At 50.0% G+C, this 25,989-nt stretch overlaps 1 protein-coding gene across 2 annotated transcripts; it reads right to left on the bottom strand.

Moving 5' to 3' along the window:
* Positions 1–6,794: 6,794 nt before the first annotated feature.
* SH3BP5L (SH3 binding domain protein 5 like) lies at positions 6,795–24,452 on the bottom strand. Of its 2 annotated transcripts, XM_053573340.1 has the most exons (7): positions 24,347–24,452; positions 23,295–23,891; positions 14,944–15,006; positions 14,652–14,780; positions 12,479–12,640; positions 11,794–11,967; positions 6,800–11,275 (listed from the first exon to the last, which is right to left on the bottom strand). In XM_053573340.1, exons 2-7 carry the CDS (start codon positions 23,475–23,477, stop codon positions 10,808–10,810), a joined length of 1,179 nt encoding a protein of 392 aa, XP_053429315.1. In that variant the 5' UTR covers positions 23,478–23,891; positions 24,347–24,452; the 3' UTR covers positions 6,800–10,807. The 2 variants fall into 2 exon arrangements, with proteins under 2 accessions (XP_053429316.1, XP_053429315.1); XM_053573341.1 differs by lacking the exons at positions 23,295–23,891; positions 24,347–24,452 and adding an exon at positions 19,177–23,264 and having other exon boundaries at positions 6,795–11,275.
* Between the last annotated feature and the right edge of the window lie 1,537 nt (positions 24,453–25,989).

Here is a 25,989-nt window from a genome sequence, read left to right on the forward strand (position 1 = left end):
TGATGGGTTTATGATGCCCTTCAAAAGCTTGACCCTCAGATTTTTTCTAACCTTAATTTGTAGAAGTTGGAGAATGCTACTTAAATACAATGAGAAGTCTTTCGCACTAGCAGACCTGAGCCTTCTCAGTTCCTATTCTGCCCCTCCTGCTGCCACAGCCAGCAGGGCAACTTAGTAGAATCTTCACAATAAGAATCTAGCAAGGTTAGTGGAAATAAAACCCACGAGTGTGGGTGCCGTAGGTGCCTCAGGAGTTTCTCCCTCTAGTGAGCATTAGTCCACACTCGGCCATCAGCAATTTGTCAAAATTACCATTTTAGGCTGGGAGCCCAGGTTTACACCTGTAATCCTAGCACTGTGGGAGACTGGGGTGGCTCAAGACCAGCCTGAGCCAAAGTGAGACCCCATCTCTAAAAATAGCTAGGCATTGTGGCAATGCCTTAGTCCCAGCTATTTGGGAGGCTGAGGCAAGAGAATTGCTGGTGTCCAAAAGACTGAGGTTGCTGTGAGCTATGAGGCCACTGTACTCTACCCAGGGTGACAAAGTGAGATTCTGTCTCAAAAAAAAAATTTCCATTTCAGTGTCTTTATCAATGTTTGGCTGCAGTGCCTCCTAGGCTAGCAGATCTCAGCTACGTCTCCTGGATTTGCCTGTGTCTCTAGATTTAGAAGTGGCAGTTTGAGTCAAAATTCAGTTCTCTGAGGGGTCCAAGAAAAGTCATTGATTTTCAGTTTGTTCAGCTTTTTCTTGGTGTAAGGACGGAAGTGACAACTTCTAAGCTCTTTACATGAAAAGTGAGTTGAGGCTCGGCACCTGTGGCTCAAGCAGCTAAGGCACCAGCCATATACACCTGAGCTGGTGGGTTCAAATCCAGCCTGGGCCCGCCAAAGAACAATGATGGCTGCAACCAAAAAATAGCAGGGTGTTGTGGTGGGTGCCTGTAGTCCCAGCTCAAGGATAATCGCTTGAGCCCAGGAGTTGGAGGTTGCTGTGATGCCACGGCACTCTACCCAGGGGACAGCTTGAGGCTCTGTCTCAAAAAAAAAAAGAAAAGTTGAGTTGAAATTGGAAGTCCCCAAAATGAGGATCTCGATAACTGCATATTTCTATGGGTTTGCAGGATTTTTGTTTGTTTGCTTATTTAATGAATTAATACGGTTCCAAGAATTTCATTAATAGGCTGGGCACCCATAACATAGTGGTTACAACGTTCGGCCACATGCTCCGTCCGGAGCTGGTGGGTTAGAACCGGGCCCGAGCCTGCTAAACAAAAACTAACCAGGTGTTGTGGTGGGCACCTGTAGTCCCAGCTACTAGGAAGGCTGAGGCAAGAGAATTGCTTGAGCCCAAGAGTTGGAAGTTTCTGTGAGCTATGACAGCACAGTACTCTACCTAGGGTGACAAAGTGAGACTCTGTCTCAAAAAAAAAAGGGGGGTGGTGCCTATGGCTCAAAGGAGTAGGGTGCCGGCTCCATATGCCAGAGATAACAGGTTCAAACCCAGCCCTGGCCAAAAACTACAAAAAAAAAAAAAAGAATAAAAAGAAAAAAAAATGGTTATACACATATAACCATTTATTTGCAAAATGGATAATTTTTGGAGGAACAAACCTAAAATTAATTTATTCCCCAGATCTGTTTTTTTTTAATGACAAAAACCAGGCAGTATGGTACATAGTTAAGTGGAAACTCCTTGACAACATTGTTGTGTGCATTGCAGAGGAACTCTTGAGGGGCTTAGGACCTTCCTACTCCAAGTGTGGCCTGACAGTCAGAGGCACTGTCGCACCGAGGCCCAGGGCCCAACCAGCCTCGCCAAATCAGTAACTACATTTTATCCACATCCCAATGTTATTCATAAAGATGGCAGCCACAAAGGCACAGACAAAAGCCATCTGACATCCTATGCAATGTATAGGGCTTCTTTGGGGCCAAGACACCTCTCTAGTAATGGACCATTTGTGAGGTAATTGGGGAAACGTCAATTTGGCCTGATAGATGATACCAAGAAGTCACTGTTAATTTTGTCTAGTGTAATAATGGTATTGTGCTTATACTCAAAAGTCCATATTTCTTAGACATATATTCTAAAAATAGAAAGGACAAACTCTAGCTTCTGCCACCTCTTTTGATAATGTTCATGGCCATTGTTTTTTCCCATCTATGGCCAAAAGTATCCTAGAATCCTTCCCTGGGATGCATGGTGGAGTCATTCTTTGAAGTGCCACTTTGAAGATTGGCTAGGTGACTTACTTTGGCCCCTGAAAGGTTAAGGGAAGTGCTAAGTCTTAGGAGCCCTGTGTGCCACATCCCTCCCCCTGCCTGGACGATCTGGTTCTCAAACTCCATCATACAAAAGAGTCACCCATAGGGTTTGCTAAACAGATGCTAGAGCCCACTCCTAGAATTTCCATTACTGCATGCCTGGGGGACAAGAAGAGAGCCTGAAAACATGCACTTCTATCAAGTTCTAGAGGGAGTTTATGTCGCTGATCTAGAGGATACATTTTAGGAAACAGAGTTCTAGAAGGATCCTCTCTGGGTCAGGGTCTCTGAATGATACTTCCCTAATGAACAATGGTCAAGATGAAGCGTGGGCTTCCTAGTCATTTTATCCAAGGTTAGTGGGATGCTGAAACGACAGCCAAAACACTGAGGTTAGAAGGAGGGGAAGGTGACATTAAGTGATGGCCTCTTTCTCTAACTGCTGGAAGAAATAAACGTTTCTCTGTCCTCATTTCATTGTGAGATTTTTATGTTCATGACTGAAAGGAAACATCTCACATAGAAGAATACATCTCTCACAGCCCTCAAGTCCTTATGAAAACACTGTTTTAATTAGAGAGTGGCTGGTTGCAGGCACATGAATCCCCATGGGATTAACAGTGAGGAGCTATGGAGGGACCCTCAGGCATGTCCTAAGGATCCCCCCACGTTGGTCCTCTTCTGGCTGATACAGAGATGAACTATTTCCAAGGAAAAATTCAAAGATTTTTTTAGGAAGGCAAGCTCTTCCCTTGTGCCTCCCATAGTCCCTGCTTGTGTCTTGGGGACCTGTTACTGGGTATCAACATTGTTTGGAGACAAGCAAGGGTGGACACATTTGAAATCAGATTGCTGATGTCCCTGACATTAGAGCCATAAACCTCCGGCTGGCAGATGCCTGCAGAATTTAGGCAGCACCAGGAACAGCCCCTCTCATCTTGGAACCCTGAAACAGGTCAAGATAAAGGAGGCTGTAAATCTAACACAGCTGAGTTAGAGTCCAGGCACTCTGGGCACCAGCCAGTATGTGCTACTGGCTCTGTCACCTCCAGATGGACTGCTCTTCTTTTCTCTTGGGTCCCTCCCTTTAGCTGAATACATATACCTTCATGTCTTTCTCTGCTGCTCCACTTTTATCAAGTTCTCCTTGACCAGGCTGGAATGCAGTGGTCTGATAAAAGTTTATAGCAGCCTCAAACTCCCAGGATTCAAGCAATCCTCCTGCCTCAGCCCCCCAAGTAGATGGGACTACAGGAAGTGCCACCATGCTGGATAATTTTTTTTAACTTTTTGTAAAGATGGAATCTCACTATGTTGCCCAGGCTGGTCTTAAACTCCTGGCCTTAAGTGCTTCTCCTCAGCCTCCCAGAGTACTGGGATTATAGGCGCCAGCATCCAATTATTTGGGTTTCTCTAACTGCTGGAAGTTTTCTCTCCTCCAGCTTCATTTACGCTTCCAAATCAGTTTTCCCATCTTTCTGCCTTTTTCCTCTGTCATATTCTCTCTGAATGTCTTTAAACTGTGTTTTAAAAATTGGAAAAAAAATAAAAAGCATATCCAAGGTGGTAAATGAGCTAAATATGTAGTTGCATTTTTTTAAACCTTGAGTTTGTTTTTGTTAGTGCAATGAAAAGATAGCTCCTTCCCTGTTGGTCTTAGACCTGAGCCCTTTCTTATTGACAGGTCCCTACTGCCAAGTGCAGCAGTTTGAGGAGAGGAAGAGGTTTTTGATCAGAGGCTTCTGAAACCCTGTCAAGTGAAATAGGTCATCAGGTAAAGGAACAAAGGTCAGATGATGAGAGAGCAGATGTGAGAACAGAAACTGCCATATCCCCACTCTTGGGTACAAGGGCAGGTAGCTTCCTAGTCATTTTCTCCAAGGTTAGTGGGAGGCTGAAACGACATCCAAAACACTGAGGTTAGAAGGAGGGGGAGGTGACATTAAGTGATGGCCTCTTTCTCCTCTGAACAGCAAGAGCCCCTGAGAGGGCTCCATAAGCTTCCTTCGGCCTCCACTGCTTCCCCAGGCTCCCTATTCCTATAGGAATTCTGCTTCAGAATCCCTCTGAATTCTGGCATGACTGAGACCCCTTGGTGTGGAGAAAACTCTGCCTTCTGTTACTGCAGAAGTCACACGAGAGAGGGAAGAAGATAAGGCAGCTTAGAAGCAGCAAGCGAGACCAAGCAACAGGTGAGGAAGGAGGTGTTTACCTGCTCTTCTAAACCACAGACCTGCTCCTCCACTCCCATCCTAGGACCAGAACATTATTCCTTTCTAAATGGGGAAGAAACTCACCCTGACATGGGTGCCCCTCCTCCCCGCTATGTCTGAGTAAACCAACTAGTCTGTCTGCACCATGGTGAAGCCACTCACCTGCTCTGGGGAAAGAGAAGCCACTACCCCTCATTCTGAGTGCACTGACTGGCAGCACCATCTCCCTTCCCAGGCAGTAACAGCTAGATGGCCTACCAAGGCTCTCTTGAATTCTCATCCTCTGGCACCCAATCCTCTCTGTAAATATGCACCACTTCTCATCATCCACTCCCCAAACTCCTGACACAGCCCAACCACCACTGCCAGTGGTAATTTCAGAGCTTTGAACACTGAGGTTATCTCAGGGGTCTATCCTCCTTCACATTGGACACTGAGGCCTCAAGGAGAGAGTGACCTGTCCATATGCGTATGGCCCTCATGGCAGGGGCAGGCCAACCGCAACCTCAGTGTTCTCAACAGCTGAGCTCTTGAAGCAACAAATGTTTCCTGGGTATCTACAAGGATGGAGATCACATGTCCTCAGTCACTTGTTCCCTTTCACACTTAACTGTGCTGATTTGGACCACTTAACATTAATGGTTCCTGTACATGTGTCTACTGTGGTGACAACTAGCCCTTCTTCTGGGAGCTTAGGACCAGCAGGAGACATATGTCTAGAAAATCGTGACAGTTCTTCAACAAGCAAAAAGAGCCATAGGGAACTTTGGGATGATAGGGATTAATTCAGAAAGGCATAGAGAGCTAGAAAACCAGGAAGACCTTTGGTCAAAGACCACATGAACCTGGGCACAGGTACGCCTGTAATCCTAGCACTCTGATAGGCCAAAGCAGGAGGACTGCCTGAGCTCAGAAGTTCGAGACCAGCCTGAGCAGAATTGAGAAGAGAGCCTGTCTCTACTAAAAATAGAAAAATTAGCTGGTCATTGTGGTGGCACCTCATGGTGCCAGCTACTGAGGCTGAGGCAGGAGATGGCTTGAGCCCAGAGTGTGAAGTTGCAGTGAGCTATGTTGACCACATAGTACCCTAGCCAGGGCAACAGGATGAGAATTACATGGTACTCTAGCCAGGGCAAAAGAATGAGACTGTCACAAAAAAAAAAAAAAAAAAAAAGACACATGTGCTGAGCCCCAAACCACAGACAAGTTCAACAGACTGAAAAAGGAAATAACTTGTGCCAGTGGAAGTCAAGCAGACGTCAGTGCACAGATGTGTGATGTAAAATGCCACATCCCAGGCCCTGAGAACACTAAAGTGAGGGAGATGAGGCTCTGACTCTAAGAGTTCAGGACCGATTTTGAAATAAGAGTGAGCAGACTGGGAGCCTGGGAACGACAGGAGACGGGGAGACTTTGGCCACTCCCTCTGGAGTCTGAGACCAAGTTTGTCCCACCACCCAGTCCTTGACTGCAGTCTGCTTTAGTCTTCTATTTCTCACGGCCCTGCGCTGTTTCCTGGGCACGCTTGCATTCCTTACCCGGTAAGCATTTCCATTTGTGGCGTCCCTAACAAGCTCTACCACTGTTTTATATGCTTTAAGATCCTCATGGATATTTGAAGAAATACTAAGAAAATTCATGGGCCAGTTCACTAGTTAAAAATTTCGTTCGCCAGCCAGTGAAATGGTCCCGTGGTTCCCTTGAATGGAAGGTTCTAGGTAGGGACACGGAGGAGGCTGCGGCCAGCGGGAGGAAGAGACCTAGCAGGGAAGTCAGCTACAAGAACAAGATGCAGCAGCAGGCATAGAGAACTGGGCCCAAGGACCAGCAGCCCTACAGACTAGGGACAGCTTTCACCCACACAGGCGAGGATGCCAGAAGCCTGCAAGGGGACCGGTGTAGCTCGGTTGTGACAGATTCGTGCCCGCATCCTTCATGGGCAGCGTCTCAGGCTGCGGACGCCCTGGCGCGGGCGCAGGGACGCAACTCGGAGGCCCATACTGCCTGGCGGCTGCTGCCCTCTACCGTAAATACACGACCCTGCACTAGGTAGTCTCCCGGACCATCTACCCGAGCGTCTGCAAGAGGCGGGGCGATTGCGCACCTGTAATATATATGTATGATTACAACATGTCCACCAAAGATTCAAAAACTGAAATTTTGTAAAAGGCCCGTTGACTTTAGGCTGGCCAAAATCGCATCCCGACGAGGAGGGAAACGACTCTTTCATAAAGTTTCCTTGTCCTGCATGAGAGAGGATGAGGCCACCTCAGGTCAAGCACTACCAAGAATCATTGACTCTGGCGGCGCCTGTGGCTCAAAGGAGTAGGGCGCCGGCCCCATATGCCGGAGGTGGTGGGTTCAAACCTAGCCCCGGCCAAAAACTGCAAAACAACAACAAAAAGTCACTGACTCACAGTTAAATTCAAGTGGGGGGGAGAGCACAGGGCAGGGGGTTCAGTAAGCGCCCACGTAGGGGCATAAGGGTGGGGGTAGCACACCTTCTGGGTGAAGGACTCAACTATGATTGGAACGCTACCATGAACTGTGTAACCTAGTCATTTGTAGCCTCTTATTAATCTGAAATTAAATAAAAAATCACTGTGACAAGGAGCCACTAGTACAGCATCATGCACACACACCTATACCATCCCATTTTATAGGAGATAAAATTGTAGTGGAGAGAAATCCAAGCACCACCCCCTCCAAGAGATGTGGAGATGTGACCCTGGACGGTGTATCACCAAATCCTGACCTCCTAATGGCTGCACCTGTAGAGCTCTCCAGTGTAGCGGCAAAAAGCAAAAGCACTTTACTGAGCTGGGTGCACAGACACTGAGGCCCCAGACCCTCACCTGGGAAGTGCAGATCAGAACTCATAACCAATATGGCATGTGACATATCATGGTACAGGAATGAGGAGGCTCCACATGCCTCCCACCTTGACCATCTCTTGCTCACCTCAAATTTAAAAAAACCTTGAGGCCTCAGCGCCTGTAACACGATGGGTACAGCGCCGGCCACATACCCTGAGGGTGGTGGGTTCCATCGCGGCCAGGGCCAGCTAAACAACTGCAGCAAAGAATAGCCAGGCGTGGTGGTGGGCACCTATGGTCCCAAGCTGCTTGGGAGGCTGAGGAGAATCACTTAAACCTAAGAGTTTGAGGGCTTAAACTCTTTGCCACAGCACTCTACCAAGGGCAACATAGTGAGACTCTGACCCACCCCCCAACTCCCCAAAAAACCTTGAGATTCTTTTTGATGGACAAAGAAGCTGAAATTCTCATATGTCAGTTTTCTTTCCCAGCAAAACTTCCTAGATGAATACATCCACTCCTCCACCTTCCTACCTCTGTTCCAAGAGTTTAGATTCCAGACTGGAAGTACCTCCCTCCACTACCTTCTGTGAGAAGCTGCAGACAGCAGGTACCCTCACTGTGCTTCATTTTCTCATCAGTGGACAGAGAATCACAGTATTGTCTGTCCTATAATGTGAAGACTTAGTGGATGTGTGTCCCCAGTGAGAGAGGTGCACAGGGTGAGTACAGGGTCGGTCTGCTGTGGCATCAGTTCTCTACTTGAAGTACCATCAGCTCTTACCCTCTTCTACCCCATCTTCTCTGGCCAGGCTTTGTGAAAAATTGTATACACAGTCCAGCCCTTCCTTTCTGGAGCTTCTCCACACTGGGAGCCTCACAGGTCCTGCCTGCCTCGAACTGGGTGGGGAAGGTCAACACCATGGTACCATCTCATCAAGCCACCCACCACATTGGTTTTTTGGTTTTTTTGAGATAGTCTATGTTGCCCTCGGTGCAGTGCCGTAGCATCACAGCTCACGGCAACCTCAAAACTCTTGGGCTTAAGCAATTCTCTTGCCTCAGCCTCCCAAGCAGCTGGAACTACAGGAGCCCACCACAATGCCTGGCTATATTTTTGTTGTAGTTGTTATTGTTGCTTAACAGGCCCAAGTTGGGTTCAAACCCACCAGCCCTGGTGCATGTGGCTGGCACCTTAACCACTGAGCTACAGGCGCTGAGCCAGATACTATGTTATAGTAATTATACTACTATATCCTGGAAATTTACTAAGAATAGATTTTGAGTGCTCTTACCACAAAAAAGGGGGGAGGTATCAAAATGATGGGATATGCTGATTTCTTGACTATAGTACTATTTCAATATGTGTATCGAAACATCATTTTGTACACCTTAAATATATCCAATTTTCTTAAATGTTGTTAAAGCCCCAAAACATAAGCCATACATTCTCAGAGCAGCTTTTCTGGTAATAAAGGAACTATCTGGGCACCTGTCTACTAGGTTAGGGAGGGCAGTCTCAGGGACCTGGACAGCACCTATGGAAAGGCACATACTGAGTGTTGAGGTCACACACTGCACACACCAGATGGCCTCTCTCATGTGCCAGGCTACCAAGGTCACTGCTCACTCGTATCCCTCCAATTCTTGACCTTTACCTTGCCCCTTCTTGGCATCTCACATTTCCAGCCCTCTACCCTGGTGGCATCTCTTCCCCTGGTTGATCCCTCTTAACCCAGCTCTGAATACCAGCACACCCCAAGTGCAGCTCAAGACAATCTTTTGCTCATTTCTGAGGTTCCTGATTTCACATCCCTCCTCCACATCCCACCTATGAGTCCAAATGTACTCACATCTCCCTCTCATCTCCCAAACACTTAAACCCTGACTTTGCAGTTGCTTCTTACCTACATTTTAATCAGAAACACAACACATAATTGCAGGGGACAAAAGTCGTTGTCTACCTGAAATTTAAGTATCAGTGGACACCCTCAGCTCCAACCACACCCATGCCACCTTGCAGGCCCTGTATCAAGCCCACTGGGATGCCTGTCTCTCACATTATGGCCAGGTCTAATCTGCCCTATGGTAAGCACCAATCATGGCCTCATAGCATCTGCCTTGCTTGACTGGCCCTCTACCTCCCTCCTTTGGCCACCACAGCTCACCCTGCTCTCCCCTACTCTGGCTGCTGCCTCATCCTCACACCCTTCTCTTCTCTCCCCCAACAGGGACAGTGACTGTTGCTGTTACATAAACTATTTTATTTAAATAAAACCAGGGCAAGCCCTTTCCCCACACACACCAGCACATGCACACACACGCCCATGTCTCCCTCCCTCCCATCTGTTCTCTGTGGCCACCTCAAACTCTGAGGCTCTCATTGTGACCACCCCCTGTGCCAGCAGAACCTGTGAGTGCAGCAGTGATCTCCTCTGACCTCTCTGCTCTCCCAGGGAACCCACCCTTCCAAGGCACCCAGACCTGATGTGGTCCCCCTACATACAGCCTGGGGGCACTGCCATGCTGAGCGGTGGCTCCCTGTTGGGAGTAGGACCCCTCAAACAAGCCAATCTCTTCTTGCACCAGAGACAGCCAGGCTTGACACTCCTCAGGGTGTCCTCTGGAGTAGGCCTTGTGTGGTATAGGAAGAGCAGGGAGAGCAATAGAGCACCAAATTCCCTAACCCCACCCTGCAAGAGGTGCTGAGATTCGCCTCAGTACCCTCCACCCAGAAAAAGTAAACAGAAACAAGGGTATGAGGTGGAAGTGACAGGGCCTAGGCCTCCAGGACCTCTTCACATCTTCACTCCCAATAAGGACCCTGCTAGGGACCTGGTAGCACCCAGGCAATGTCAGGGACCCAGCCCAGCTGGGGAAATGCCTAGCCCACAGGAGCCAGTCTGGAGTTGGTGATCTTTCTTATGTTGATGCGTAGCAAGGCTTCTCTCTCTGACAGCCACATTCTTCAAATTCTGCTTTTGGACACACACAGCAGAGTAGCCTGGGGCACAGCTACTGTGGGAGGAAGGCAGTGTCTTCCAGAGGCACACAGGTGCTCACAGTGCCTGCTGGTCAACTGAAACAGGGTTGAGGCCAGGCAGGGGAGGAGCCAGCAGGAGGTTACCTGTGCATCCACGTGGGCAGGGCACTCAGGCCAGCACCCATGTTCTCTTGGGGGCGTCCCTATGCCTGCTACATCAAGTTCCCTGAGGGGAAAAGCCAGACAAATGGAGGTGGGCTCAGATGAAGAGGAAAGCAAAGGGTCCACACCCTGCAGACCATGAGGCTGCAGAGAGAGGAGCGCCAAGAGCAAGAGGAGCAGGTGGAGAGAGCTGCCTTGTGCAGGACAGGGGAGGCCAGCCCTGGGCCCCAACACAGCTAGATTCTCCCAGGGAAGCATTAGAGAAGAAACCTCAGGGAAGACAGGACCCCAGAGAGGGGAGTGAGAAGCTGGGGCCTCAGCTGGCCCATGCTGAAGAGTCGGTCAATACAGCGGCCATGGCCGCCAGGCTACAGGCTGATGCTCCGCTGGTGGCGGCCCCCACGGACCACGCCATCGCTGCCACGGCGCCCACTGTTTGGGGGCCCTAGCTCCCGGCCATCCAGACTGGCGTGGTCCGACAGGCCCCGCAGGTGCTCCACGGAGTCGCATTTCTGCAGGTCAGAGGCCACAGTGCGCAGGCTCAGCAGGCTCAGTGTGTCCGCATCAGGGGCAAGGCTGGGTCCCAGGCTGCCTCCCTCTTCCAGGCCCCCGCCCTCGGCCCCTTCGATACCGCTGTCCCCGTCCTCTATGTCATCGGGTCCTGCTTCAGCCCCCACGGGGGAAGAGCGCCGCGGGCCCGGGGGGTGGGGAGGCAGGCCACGGCGCCGGGCATGGATCTGCTCGCTGATCTGCTCTAGGTTGCGTAGAGCCACTGAGTAGCGGGTCTTAGCCTGGGCTACCTGCTGCTCCAGTTCTGTCACCTTGGCCTTGTGCTCCTGCAGAGGGCAAAGAGGGCACAGTGGCCCATGGGGTCTCCCTACCTACTCACACTCTGCAATGAGCTCCAGGCCTTCCCAGGCCTTGCCACTGTCCCCAGGTTGTCCTTCCCCCACAGTCCTGCCCTGCACTTAACTTGAGACCCATCTTTTAGAGCCGGGACTCCATCTCCACCAGCTGCTCTCTCTACTCTCCAGTGCCCCTCACCATCTGGCTGCTACTTCTCTCCAGTCCCTTAGTTTCCACCAATTCTCACTTTTCTTTTTGTCTACTCCTTCCTTCAGCTATGTCCTCTGCCAGCACCAGCCCCCAGCCTGCCTCCCACTCCTGCGGGTTCATTCTAAGACATGCGTAGCACATATCCCCACCACTGGCTGGTCTGCTGGAGGCCTCACCCTGCCTACCCCCCAACATGGCTCAGACAGGCAGACCAGCACCCCTCTGCTTGCCCCCTTTCCACATCTGCCTCTTTCCTACACCTCACCTGCCCATCCTTCTTCCCCTCCCACTCAGCTACCTCCAAGATCTGGCTGAACTGGGCCTTCAGCTCAAAGTAGGGGCGGCTCTTGCCAATGGCACGCCGAAGGGTCTTCTGTAGGGCTTGGACACGGGCCTCGGCTTGCTGGCACAGCCGTGTTACCCGCTGATGTTCCCGCTCTCCTCGAAGCCGCTCTTCCTCTGCCTCATTCACCTGGCCAAGGGAGACACAACGTTGAGGGGGGCCCATGCCTCAGTCCCGCATCTCCCCAGGCTGCTGATCTGAGCTGCCCTGATAGTACCTCTGCAGGCTCCACCAACTGCAGCCCGAATGCTCAGGGTAACAGTGGCAGCGAGCTCCAAGACAGCTCTTTTCCCTCACTCTGGGACCTGCTGCCTGGGATCTTGGCCTCTGAGGACTGCATTTGAGGCAAATGCCTCAGCAGCCATGTCTTCCCTGGGCACTTGCCAGGGAAGTGAGTGGGTTAGTCTCATAGCTGGACATAAAAGCTTGCCAAAGGCCCAGAATGACATTCTAAGTCAGAGGGAAAGGCAATGTGAAAAATCAGGGCAGAAGGCTATGAATAGGTTTTGTCTGAAACAGAAGCCAAGATGAAGGAAGGCTGGAGCAGAGGAGAAGTAGTAGTGAGGAGATAAGGCAATGAAGGAAGAGTAAACATGTTTAGGAACCAGCAAAGGGGACCTGCCAGCACCCCCCGGCTTACCTTGCAGGTGGCATGATTGAGCATCTCCTGCCATGTGGGGTCCAGTCGGTTCTTGTCAGCCATGACACCCTGCTCAGCCACAAACACCATCTCCCGGGCAGCATTGTGCATGCTCACGGCCCGCTCATACCGCAGCGCTGCCTTCTGTGTCTCCTGCTGAGCCTGGAGGAGAGGGCCATAAGGGTAGGCAGCCCTGCAGGATCCCAAACTAGCCAGATCTCCATGGGGGGTGTCTGGAGTCCCAACTACTTGAGAGGCTTAGGTAAAAGGATCACTTGAGGCTAAGGGTTTGAGGCTGCTGTGAGCTATGACGCCAGGGCACTCTACTCAGGGTGACAGAGTGAGACTCTGTCTCAAAAAAAATAAATAAATAAAATAAGGGCTGGGTGGATAATTAAGGTCAAAGTTAGAGAAGAGTGCAGGGTCTGAGAAGCCTCTTGACCTGCTTGGGCAATTGATGATGGCGACCCCAAATCACCACAGGGTGACTGAAACCCTGTCTCAAAAAAAAGAAAGAAAAATCCAGAAACAAATCTAACTTTTACAAGGCATTGGGAAAATGAGTTAATAGTCCATCTAACATAAGATAACCCATCATCCTTAAAACTGACAGCATGGATGTATATTGATTGATATGGAACTATACCATAATACCAAGTAAAACAAAGGAACAAAAATAGCATTTACTATGTAATTCCATTCTGGAAAAATATATGCCAAAATGTTTCCTTTAAAAAAAAAGTTAGGCGGTGCCTGTGGCTCAAGGAGTAGGGTGCCAGTCCTATATGCCGAAGGTGGCAGGTTCAAACCTAGCCCTGGCCAAAAACCACAAAAAAAAAAAAAAAAAAAAAGTTATGGGCGGCACCTGTGGCTCAGTGAGTAGGGTGCCAGCCCCATATGCCGAGAGTGGCGGGTTCAAACCCAGCCCCGGCCAAACTGCAACAAAAAAATAGCTGGGCGTTGTGGCGGGCGCCTGTAGTCCCAGCTGCTCGGGAGGCTGAGGCAAGAGAATCGCGTAAGCCCAAGAGTTAGAGGTTGCTGTGAGCCGTGTGACGCCACGGCACTCTACTGGAGGGCGGTACAGTGAGACTCGGTCTCTACCAAAAAAAAAAAAAAAAAAAAGTTATCTGTGCTGTATTAATTAAAACTTTTAATTAATACATGTTTTTATTTTCTATATTTTATGATGCTTTGACATTTGGGAGGGCCTTGACCATGGCCTTGACCATGGCCTTGACCATGGCCTCCATCTAATTCATTCACTGAGCCAGTAATTTCCCTGCCCTAAATCATCCTCGGGCCAGGTGACTAGACAACCAAAGACCACTCCTGTAGCCCAGAGCCTACCAAATTATTCAAACTATCCAACCCTAAACCTATTCAAGCTTGCCTGCTCTGCCTCACCATTTCTTCCCATAAACTGCCCATGGAGACCCATCAAGAGTATAAGGACAAAGGAGAAAGCTACTGGCAATGTCAGCTTCATCTCCCTCACTGCTTCTGCTGCCTGATTCTTGTTGCTCCCCTGCTTAGAATGCCATGTCCTCTCCTCTTAGGAATAACTCTTCTTCCCAGGTAGCTGTCCCCAAGTGTATTACCTTACCGTACCGGATTCAAACAAATTCCAGGCACAAAAAGCATGTAACAGGTGCATGGTAGAATTGTGGGCAACCTTGATTTGCTCTGTGCTTTTATTACAGTCTTCCAAGTTAAGACACATTACTTGTGTCAAAAAATGGCTGCAAGGGCAGCAATTAACAAAGACAAGATGCAGACAAAAGAGTGAATAAAAGGAAAGAAAAGTAAGAGAAAGAGGAAATGGGAGGCTATCGAAACAGTATGTTACTATGATACTAGAGCTGACATACCTGATATGCCCTGAAGCTTGGCTCCTTAACACACAGAAAACACTCAAACATCAGCAGGGCTGAAGTAAGTGCTCTGGAGCATTTCCCTTACCTCTCACCATTTTAAAGACCACAAGTCTAGGACCTGTAGTGGTAGGGGAGCCTCCTCAGCCCACAGAGCTGGCTCAGAGCAGCCAGGTCTGGCTCAGTGCTCTGTGCTTAGGTCTGGTGCTTTGTCTACCAGTCCATACACTCCATACAGAGACAGAAGAGTCCAGGGTCAGGGTCTGCTGCAGCCCTCCTGGAATACACGTCAGCAGCTTTACCTCCTTGGCTAGGCGCCGAGCCTCATAATAGGGACGGGCTTTCTCAATGCAGCTCCCCAGGTGGGAGCCCTGAGTGTTGAGCTTCCTTGCCGACTCCTGCAGGATCCTCCGATAGGTGGTCCTGGCCTCCTGGCAAAGGGACAGGGCAGAGAGAAGGCATGCGTGTGGGTCCCAGCCTCTCTTGTTTCTCAGCCACACTCTTCCCTCTGCCACTGTCTCAATTTGAGAAAGAGGCAGCCTGAGACACCCCCAGGGACCAGCCCTAGGGCTTGAGGAGCAGGAGGCTACTCACGTCCAGCTGCAACTCCACCTGGTTGATCTCCTCGCTGGCTTGGTTCAGGTGCTCCAGCTCTTCCTGCCTCAGAGAGGGAGGAGGTTAGTGGGGAAGGGAAGAGCCTCCAGCGAACTTTTCAGTGCATGAGCAATGCCCAGGGACAGGTGATATACTCAGGAAAGGAAAGACAAAAATGGAGGAAGAACTGCCAAATGCTTCTGAATATATCAAAGACTCACAACCCCATGTAATCATCGCAACTCTACCTTTATTAGTAGTAAAACCCCAATTTAAAAAATAAGGAAATTGGCTGGACACCAATAGCACAGTGAGTACGGCGCTGACCACATAAACCGAGGGTCGCAGGTTCGAACCCGGCCTGGGCCAGCTAATCAACAATGTCAACTGCAACATAAAATAGCCTATTATTTTAAAAATAAATGAACAAATGAATGAATAAATAAATAAGGAAGGAAATTAAGGCTCAGAGAATTCAGTGCTAATATGCACACAGCCAAGTGGCAGTGAGCCTTCTCTCTCTCCATCAGACCACATTGCTTTTTCAAAATGGGCGAGTGTCCTCGGGTCCAAGGGCTGCTCTCCCTCATGGGAGGAGAGAAAGCACATGTGGCAGAGCACAGCCACTCACTCAGCATACACTTAACCATGCATTTACTACCCATCAGTACTGTGAGACCCTAGAACTCAGGACACAGAGAGTGGGCAGCTCACAGCTGTAAGGAGACCCACAAGTAAGCAGCAGGCCCTGGGACTTTTGAGAGTGGACATGGAAGCCCCCTGGAGGCAGGGTCACCTACCTGGGCAGCAGCAGTCAGGGTAGGACACTTGGAACACTTGCTCCCAGCTAGGACTTGACAGACATAAAAGTGCCAGTGAAGGGGAGGGAGCCAGGCAACAAAGGTACGCAGGTACCCTGGGCAGATGAGCTGGCAGGGGAGGAAGCCAATGAAGCTGAGGTACCAGGGAGGAGAAACCAGTACTTTTCCAACGGCTCCTTCAGAGCCAGGTGCCACTCAGCCTGTGGCCTAGGAAGGCAGAAGTTAGCAATGAAGGGGAAGCAGGAGACTGACCAGGTGAGACCAGGTGCTGTCTGCAGTACTACCAGTGGGAGAGAAGAGGGCAGGTCCCAAGGAGAGCAGGACCCAGAAACACAAGGGCTGGGTATGGCCAGGGGCAATAGCTCACACCTATAATCCTGCTCTCAGGGAGTCCAAGGCAGATGGATCACTTGAGTATAACAGTGAGACCTCATCTCTACCAGAAATAGATAGCAGCATCTCCATGGGGGGGCTGGGGGAGTGTCTATACTCCCAATTACTTGAAAGGCTAGGTAAAAGGATCACTTGAGGCTAAGGGTTTGAGGTTGCTGTGAGCTGTGACGCCAGAGCACTCTACTCAGGATAACAGAGTGAGACTCTGTCTCAAAAAAAAAAAAAAAATAATAATAATAATAATAAAATAAGGGCTGGGTGGATAATTAAGGTCAAAGTTAGGGAAGAGTGCAGGGTCTGAGAAGCCTCTTGGCCTGCTTGGACAATTGATGATGTGAGCCCAGATCCCCGCAGTTGGTTGGGAGGGAGAGGGGGAGTCTTAGGAAGAAGCCACCAGATGTGCTGGTTTGAGTATCTCTCTGGGCCCTGGGCTGCAGAAAGAAGCAATGGAATCATCCCAGGGCTTTCAGTGAAGTGGCAGAGCACCAGGCAAGGAGCTGGCCTCAATCCATCCTTTCCTGCCAGAGAAAACACACATCTTCCTGGAGCCCCTGCAAGCTGAGGAAAGTGGCAAGGAGCATCACAGCTCTGCTCCAAGGAGGTACCTAGTGCTCAGCTGCAGGTCTCTGGCCACCCAGGTAGATGCAGCCCAGCACTGACCTGTTGCCAAGATGCAGCCCAGCACTGACCTGTTGCCAACTCCCCATGCCTAAGGTTGTGAACTCAGCTCCTGCTCACCTTGCTTGGGCCTTCCAACAACCCGAAGAAGGGCTGACAAGCATGATCTCCCTTTGAGTCTTTTTTTTTTTTTTTTGCAGTTTCTGGCCAGGGCTGGGTTTGAACTGGCCACCTTTGGCATATGGGGCAGGCGCCCTATTCCTTTAAGCCACAGGCGCCACCCCCTTTGAGTCCTTTTACTACTACTTTATCCCCACTCCCTGCCTTGATCCTGAAAATTTGGGGGTCAGCAAGCAAGAATACAGGAAACCAGGGTGGTGCCTGTGGCTCAGTAAGCAGGGCGCCAGCCCCATATACTGAGGGTGGCGGGTTCAAACCTGACCCTGGCCAAACTGCAACAAACAGCAACAAAAAAAATGGCTGAGCGTTGTGGCAGTCACCTGTAGTCCCAGCTACTTGGGAGGCTGAGGCAAGAGAATTGCCTAAGCCCAAGAGCTGGAGGTTGCTGTGAGCTGTGACACCACAGCACTCTACTGAGGGCAACAAAGTGAAACTCTACCTCTTAAAAAAAAAAAAAATCAATAGAATACAGGAAACCAGTCAGAAGTGTTAATTACTACAAAAGAAGAAATGTGTGAAGGACTAGAAACAAGGATGTGGGAATGTGCACACCTACAGCAGCAGGGCCCTGCCTCAGGAGGGCTACATGTGTAGCTTGAACTTTCTTGAACACAGTGGTCCAACTGCTGTGAAGTATCACCTGAGCCACATGTGGAATTTTTAGTTTTCTAGCAGCCACGTTTTTAAAAAGCAAAGCATGAAGTGATAATACATTTCATTTAACCCAATCTATCCAAAACATTATTGTTTCAACATGTAAAAACATAATAATATTAACTAGACTTTTACTTTTTTAAGTCTAGAAGATAGTGTACATGGGGATCCTACTAGCCACATAGCCCACTGTTCATAAAATAACCTCCACTCTGGAACCACAGACAGTGCCATGCTGCCAGCAACACAGAACCAAGTTCTACAGAGCCTCCTTAATGTGGTGTCACCATCAGCTGCTGGGATCACCCTAAAGGGCTCCCCCAAAGGCAATTCCTGTCAGGGTGACAGGCCACCTCTCTCCCTGTAGGCCCAGCTTCCTGTGGCACAACCTGGTCCACAGAGGGCTTCAGGCTCTCTGGGAGACAAGGTGACCAGTTCTTTCACAGCTCCTGCTAGGGAGTATATCCTTCACCTATGACAGAGAGGAAACAATGAGGCAGGAGAAGAGAGTACAGTAGGCTTGTCACAGAGTGGAGTCTGGGTCCAGGACTTGATTTTTTTTGTTTGTTTTTTGAGACTGAATCTCACTCTGCCATCATAGCTCATAGCAACCTCAAACTCCTGGGTTCAAGCAATCTTCCTCCCTCAGCCTCCCAAGCAGCTGGGACTACTGGGCACCTGCCACAACATCCAGCTAAGTTTTCTATGTTGTTTTTTTTTTGGCCAGGGCCAGGTTTGAACCCACCACCTCCGGTGTATGGGGCCTACACCTACTCCTTTGAGCCATAGGCACCGCCCCGTTTTCTATGTTTTCTTAGAGACTGGGTCTTGCTCTTGCTTAGGCTGGTCTTGAACTCCTGAGCTCAAGCAATTCACCTGTCTCAGCCTCCCAGAGTACTAGGAATACAGGCATGAACCACTGTGCAAAGCCTAGGACCTGACTTTTGATTTCACTTTCTTGCCACTATGACCACCCTCCTGGGACTGAAGACATCACTGGAAGGACACCTCAGAAAAGAAAGGAGTTTGGGACCAGGAAAACTGCAGCACAGGTAAGCAAAGGACGGGCCTCTGGAATACTGTGAGCATTCATTCTAGGGGAGAAGAAGAGAGTTGGGTAAAAGTTACCCTCCAACTCTGGATCCCTGCTGAGTTCCATGGCCCAGAGTGCTCCTATCCCCAGCTCCGACAAAATGACCAAAGGAGTGAATGGCTTGTTAAGTTGTCCCTATTGGAAAGTACAGAAGGGCTCTTGCTATTGGCAAGGGGTGGGAGCAGGCATTACCTTTTTCTAGGGGAAGCCATACGCCAGTTGCACCTCCAGCAATTAAAACCCCATTTGCTGATATGTCTGCTCCTTGGAGGTAAAATGCTCTAACAGGACAGGAAGGTGGCCTGGAAGCAGAACAGCCCTGAGAGCAGGATAAGCATGGGAGGTGGAGGAGACAGCTAGGCTGGGGCACACCCGAAAAGACTGAGCAGGAAGACACTGAGGACCCAGGGGACTGTTTTAGGCAGCCAGTAACATTCCATTTGCCTTGCTCCACCAGGGACTCCTGGCACTCACCTGAAGTAGAGTTTGGGCAGGACAAAGCCTGAGTCAGCACATATCATCCATCAGTGAACCAGCAGCCAGCAGGGAGGGTGACCTTCCCCAAGCATACCAGGCACATTCCCAAGATGTCAGGACACCAAGTCAGAGACATAAACAGGCACTCAGGCTACTGATGCTCCCACCCTGCTTCACACAGACTATCCAAAGACTCTGATAGTTAGTATGTGGGGCCAGGATGATGACAGTCTTAAGGGAAGCTAAACCCCCCACTTTCAGAGAGAGACACCCTGAAGAGTCTGGAGAGAAGTAGGTGACTGTATCCACACACCAAGAAAAGAAAACGCCCTTCACAGAGAAAGTCCAGAAAGTCATGGAGCAGGAGCAGGTGAGGCCCAGCAAGCCCCACCCTCCTTGTCCTTGTTCCTCCTCCTCTCCACCAGGAGTCCCTCTCAGAATACTGAGGACAAGCCTGCAGAGGGCGGGGAGGGGCCTAATGCCTGTAATCCCAGCACTGTGGGAGGGTAAGATGGGAGCACCACTTGAACCCAGGAGTTTAAGACCAGCCTGGGCAACACAGTGAGATCCTGTCTGCATAAAATCAAATTAACCCAGAGTGGTGGCAATGGCTGTAGTGTTAGCTGCTGTAGTGAGTGATGTTTGTGCTACTGCACTCTAGTCTGAGTGATAGAGAAAGAATGTCTCCAAACAATTTTTTTTTTGAGACAGAGTCTCCCTGTCATGCTTGGTAGAGTGATGTAGTGTCTCAGCAACCTCAAACTCATGGGGGCTTAAGCGATTCTCTTGCCTCAGCCTCCCAAGTAGCTGGGACTACAGGCGCCTACCACAACACCCAGCTATTTTTTTTGGTTGCAGTTGTCATCATTATTATTTAGCTGGCCCAGGCCAGGTTCGAACCCACCAGCCTTGGTGTATGTATGTGGCCGGTGCCCTACCCACTGAGCTACAGGCACCGTCAATAGTTTGGTTTTTGTTTGTCCTTTTGTTTTTCTTTTTCTGAGAGTCTCACTATGTTGCCATTGGTAGAGTGCCACGGTGTCACAACTCACAGCACCTCAAACTCTTGGGCTGAAGCTATTCTCTTGCCTCAGCCTCCCAAGTATCTGGAACTACAGGTGCCTGCCACAATACCCAGGTATTTTTTTGTTGCAGTTGTTATTGTCGATTTTAGCTGGCCCAGGCTGGGTTCAAATCTGCCAGCCTCAGTGTATATGGGCGGTGCCCTATCCACTGAGCTACGCGCCGCCTAATTAATTTTTTTAGAAATGGGGGAAGGGAGGGGAGAAAGCTGAGGATCAGCCTGGAGGATCTGGAGAACTTCACCTAGGTCATGACACGGATACACAGCTGTCCTCTAAGGGGACAGCACACTCCAAGTAGGTGCCAGCTGGCCTCCTTTCAATTTCCATAAGGGTTCTGCCAGATAGTGGGCATGCCACAGCAGAGAGTGCCTCACTTTCAGGACAGCCACTGCTGGGAGCTTGCCTGGCCTGGTGGACTCAGCTTTGGCTGTACATTAGAATCCTTTCTCACTTCACCCAGATATAGAATCCACATATCTGGTGAGGCTCAGGAAAAGATGTTTTTAAAGGTCCCTGGTGGTTTTTGTTTTTGAGACCGTTTTACTCTGTAACCCTTGCCTAGAGTGTAGTGGTGTCATCATAGCTCACAGGAACCTCAAACTTGAGACCATAGAATGCTTGAGCAGAATGCTCCTGCCTTGGCCTCCCAAGTAGTAACCACCACAACGCCCAGCTAATTTTTCGATGTTTACTAGAGGCAGAGTGTCATTCTTGCTCAGGCTGGTCTCAAACTCCTGACTTCAAGCAATTCTCCTGCCTTGGCCTCCCAGAGTGCTGGGATTACAGGCATGAGCCTCTGCCTCTGGCGGGTTTTGATGGATCTATGGGTAGAGACCCAGTAACTGCACTTGAGAATCCAGAGAGATGAATCCCATTTAAAGCACTGAAACATACTGTCAGGCAATGTAGTCTGACACATTGTCAAAACTAAAAGAGACTTCAGAAGACATACCCCAATCTCCTCTTCATCTGAGAGAGGAGCCCAAACACAGAAGAGCCAAATTCCACTGGCCTCTGTAAAGCATGCCCCTCCCACATGGCAAGACTGGAGCACTCACCCATCCACACCATGCCATTGTCATCAATTGAGGGTGGTCACCACAAGACCTTTCCTCCCTAGGTAACCCACAGCATTCCACATGCGCAACACTGTTCAGCAAGAGAGACTAGGGTTTCTTGCACCAGGTTCATTGGAGGCAAAGTAAATCGTATGCTTCCACAGAATACTCTGACCCTCACAGAGCTTGTCTATAAGAACTGTCTGTGATGACAAAAATGTTACATTGCTGCACTGTCACTATGGCACTGGGGGAACTGCATTTTTAATTTTAATTAATTGTATTTAAGTAGATACATGAAGCTAGCAGCTACCTTATTAGATAGCACTGTCCAAGAGTGATGCTTCATATCATTGTCTTTGCCTCTGTGGATGCTAGAAAACACAAAGAAACAGGAAAGGCTGCCAAGACATCTTGGCTGGAGCAGGGCAAGGCATTCCGCAGGAAGGTGTACCAGCAGGCTACAAAGCCCTCCTCCCCAAGTGACAGAAAGGGAACTCTTCCCCAAAGTACTACCTATAAACTTTTACCAAGGGAAAAAGCAAAGAGGGTTATGAAAGAATTATAGACAGGTGTCAGAGCAGAGTGACAGTGACCCACGCAAACCATTTATACCAACTTCCCACTGTACAGATGAAGAAACTGAGGTTCAGAGAAGGTAAGTAACCTTCATAATAAAAATCAAAAATCATGGGGCTGGAGGTTGTTTGACTCTCAGCCCAAAGCTTTTTTTTTACTACAACTTATTTTCTCAGTGAACAAATCTGTAGAATTAGCAGAAAGAACTGGCTGTTTTAAATGCAATTCCTATGAGGCAGAGCAGAAATAAACTACTGACTCATGCCAGAGATGAACAGCTCACTGCTGCTCCATTACAAGCATGGACACGGTCGAAGAGGAGCCCACATGCACACATACTGGGCACCCACACACAGAGGGGGAACGATGCATGGACTAGCTTTGATTTCTTCCCCACTGGCTAGGGTAATCCAGCAAATGTTTGTTATCAGAGAAGCCTAGGAATGAGAGCCCTGGGCTGCCCTTGCTCACTTACAGAGGTGTGGTGAGTCACATCCACAACATCAGTCTTAGAGATGTGACCAGACCAAATGGCAGACACACCCCAAACACACTGGAGTGTCCTGGTCATTACCTACCCAAGCAGCTTACCCAGGAAGCCCTTCTTGGCTCATGCCCTGAAACACTTTGACCTGGTTCTGACCACCCAAGCATCTCTTCCACATGTTGATGGTCTTCCTCACCCACTGCCCCAGAGTCTCCTACACAAAGATCTGCCTGTCCTGCCAACTAGACTGCAAACACACCAAGGCAATAAATAAACCACTCTTCCACCTCTTTTAGTGGATCAACCATCTTGCAAGCAAGGAATGTATATTACTAATAACTGACCACAACTAACATAAATCCTTGAACAGATGGAATTTCTTTATAGGCCTAAAGATGCTGCCACACTTCTAATGCCTGAACGTCACACTGCTCTCAGGAATAAACATCCATGGAAAGCACTGCTCAAAAGATGAGAAAGGGGGCAAGATTCCCTTACTCAGACTCAAAATCTGCCTCTCAGTCTCAAAGTCACCTCCTCTGACTTCCCACTCACAGCTGAGGGTCACTCTACCTACTGGGAAAGGAGCACATTTGCCCTAAACTGACCTGGCCCCACATTGACCTGGAGAGTGCCTTCTGCACCTGCTGCCAATGTGGCACTTCACTTTGGTTCCCAGCAACACACGCCACCTTCTCTAGCCAGGTCTTTCTCTGCATTCCATCAGCACTTCAGACACACAACTCTCCTGGTCAGACTATACTGCAGTGATCTGTTAACAAACTTGTTCTTTCCTGTCCCAGTACGCTGGAGAAAGAACAGGTCTAAGCCCTCATTGATCTATCACTCTTCAAGAAGGCAGGAATGTGGGGTCCCCCCTTCTCCGCCCCCACTCAGTCTCCTCACCTGTATTCTAGGATCCAGTTCTTCCTCCTCTCTTGGAGACAACTTGGCCTCACTGTTGCTGCTTCCACCTCCTCCAGGCTCCTCCGCGACTGGGCTCCTGAGGACTTCATTCTCTACAACCTCAGGCCGAAGCTCTCCCTGCGGGGTCTCCCGGCCCCCTGCAACCTGCCTGAGCTCAGCCATGTTGACAGGGAGCGGGTAGAGCCCTATGCACAAGAGAGGACTGACATGCTGGGGCCAGGGCCCCAGCTTGGGGGCTTCTTGGGCTCACTCTGGATGCCAATGAGAAGTGTTTTTCTTCTCAAAACGCAAAAAAAATGGGGCACAGGGAGAATGGAACCTCAGACAGAGGTGGAGAGTAAAGTTGTCAGTGGGCTTCCTAGAGCTAAAGACTTGTCTGTGCCAAAGTTCTTTCCTGCCCACCACGGGTAATCCACCAGGACAGCCGGAGCAAGAGCTCCGAAGCAGAGGGTAAAAGAGGCCTGGATTTGGGGCCGAGGCCGGCAAAGAGGAGCACCATTCAGGAGGGATGTGGTGGCAGCTGGGGAGAAAAAGCTGGGCCCGAGCAGAGGCCGCGGGACAGTGTCTCTCTGGAAGCTGTAGAGGAAACAAAGGCCAAATACATGTCATGCCAGTATCAGAATCTCTGCCACCTTCCAACCTTCCAGCCTCCGAAGGATTCCACTCTCAATCCCCCAGCCCTGTATTCGAACCAGTCTCCGCCTCAACTTCTTTCCTCAGCCCTCAAAGACTTTAGATTCTACTCCTTGCCCCGTCCCAGCTCCTCTCGCCCCAGCCTCTCCCAGTCCAGCGCTTTCCGTATTCCCTCGGCGCTTCGTGCCTTCCCGCCATCCCCGAACCCGGGCCCGTCCCACCCATCTCCACCTAGCTACAATTCACCTTGTAACCCCCAGCCCCGCCCCACCTCCTCCTCTCTTTCCAGCCCTGCGGACTAAGCCTCCTACTTCCAGCCCCACACTCTTCTGCACCCCCAAGGCCTCTTGCCCCAGCCACCTCACAGAGACCGGCAAAAAGGGGCTTCACAGCCTTACCTCAATGTACCTTCGCGGGCGCGGAGTTCCTAGGCTGCAAACAATCCTCCCCCTCCCTCTCCGCAACAAGCCGGCCCAACCAAAACCGACCCAGTCGAGCGGAACCGGAATTAGCTAACAGGAAAACAACACGTATCTCACGCGAGCCCTTGTCTGCCGCCCAATCAGGATTCCCCGCTCCGCCCTGCTGTCAGAATCCGTACAACGTGGCACCCCACTCCCTTGGCGCTCAGGCTTGCTGTTCTGTGCCTCCAGTCTATTCTCTGCCAAGGATGAATCATGGACAAACATGAGGGTACGGTGCTAAAAAGAGACCACGCAATGTGATGAAAATCGAGATTCCCTAGTGAGTAGAACAACGGTTGAAATGAAACGGAGATCTGATAATCGCCTCAGAGAGAGCGTTGCCATCTTGCGTTACGCAGCTGCAGCGCGTGCTGTGGGGAAGGGACTTTGGTCCGAATGCCGGAAGTGACCGGTATCTTGCTGCACTTCCGGCTACGAGGTCTGCAGCTCCAGTCGGAGGATTAGCGGACTGTGCTCTCGTGATGCAAAGTACAGATTTCCAGAAACGGCTTTTCTCGCACCGGTGAAGTTAGTTAGATTCTTAATAACGGCATCTAAGCGGACGGCAGACGGATGGGTAAACCCTCTCCTGGAGCCCGAGGCCGCTGTGGCCCCGGCCCTGCCTCTCCTAAACCAGGACCTGTTTGGACGTGGTTTCGGTGGGACCAGCTGTTGCATTGTAAACGCTGATCAGCAGTTCAGTTAGCGTTAATTCCAACATTCGTGCACTCGCTGGTTGAATACCCATGAGGAGGAGTTTGTTACCTGGGCTTGCATATCAGTGAGTGAGCGACTTGGTTGTCACCTCTAAGCGGGAGCCTAGGCCTGCGGGGAAGGGCTTGAATGTGTTGTCTTTACAAAAGGCCGAATTTAGCCGGCGTAGTGGCTCACGACTGTGATCCCAGCACTCTGGGAGGCCGAGGCGGGTGGAGGCGAGATGGCTGAGCAAGAGCGAGACCTCGTCTGTAAAAAATAGCCGGGCGTTGTGGCGGGCTCCCGTAGTCCCAGCTACTTGGGAGGCCGAGGCAAGAGGATCGCTTTAGCCCACGAGTTTGAAGTTGCTATGAACTGTGACGCCACGGCACTCTACCGAGGGTGACCAATGAGACTCTGCCACCTCCCACCCCCCACCCCCCCAAAAAAAGGAAAAAAAAAAAGGCTGAACTTCCTCAGAGTCCACCTGGTTTTTCCCTGGGGCTGGGGAAGGCAAATGGAATGAATTCTCCCTCTTCCCTTTGGGTCCTGTGGAAGATAAACAGCGAGAATGTGATTAAAACGGTAAAGGCGTGTAAGAGGTGATTTGGCATTTTAAAGGAATGAGGGAGAGAAGGTGAACGGGGCTCAGCAGAGTCAAAAAAGTGAAAAATTATAGAGGGTTGATCAGAGTAAAAGGGATTAGACCAGGTATGTCTGCAAGCTGGCGGTTATCTGAGATAAAGTACTATTCTCCCACTGGTTCTGGGGAGTAAAGGCCCAAATACATCTTGAAAGGTTGAAGATCTCATAAGTGTAAGCTGTTGGTAAATGCTCTTAAGAAAGGGGTCAGGAGCCTATCTTTAGGCTAGACCAAACTAAAT

This window comes from Nycticebus coucang, chromosome 20, assembly GCF_027406575.1.
Source record: "Nycticebus coucang isolate mNycCou1 chromosome 20, mNycCou1.pri, whole genome shotgun sequence".
NCBI classification, from domain to species: domain Eukaryota; kingdom Metazoa; phylum Chordata; class Mammalia; order Primates; family Lorisidae; genus Nycticebus; species Nycticebus coucang.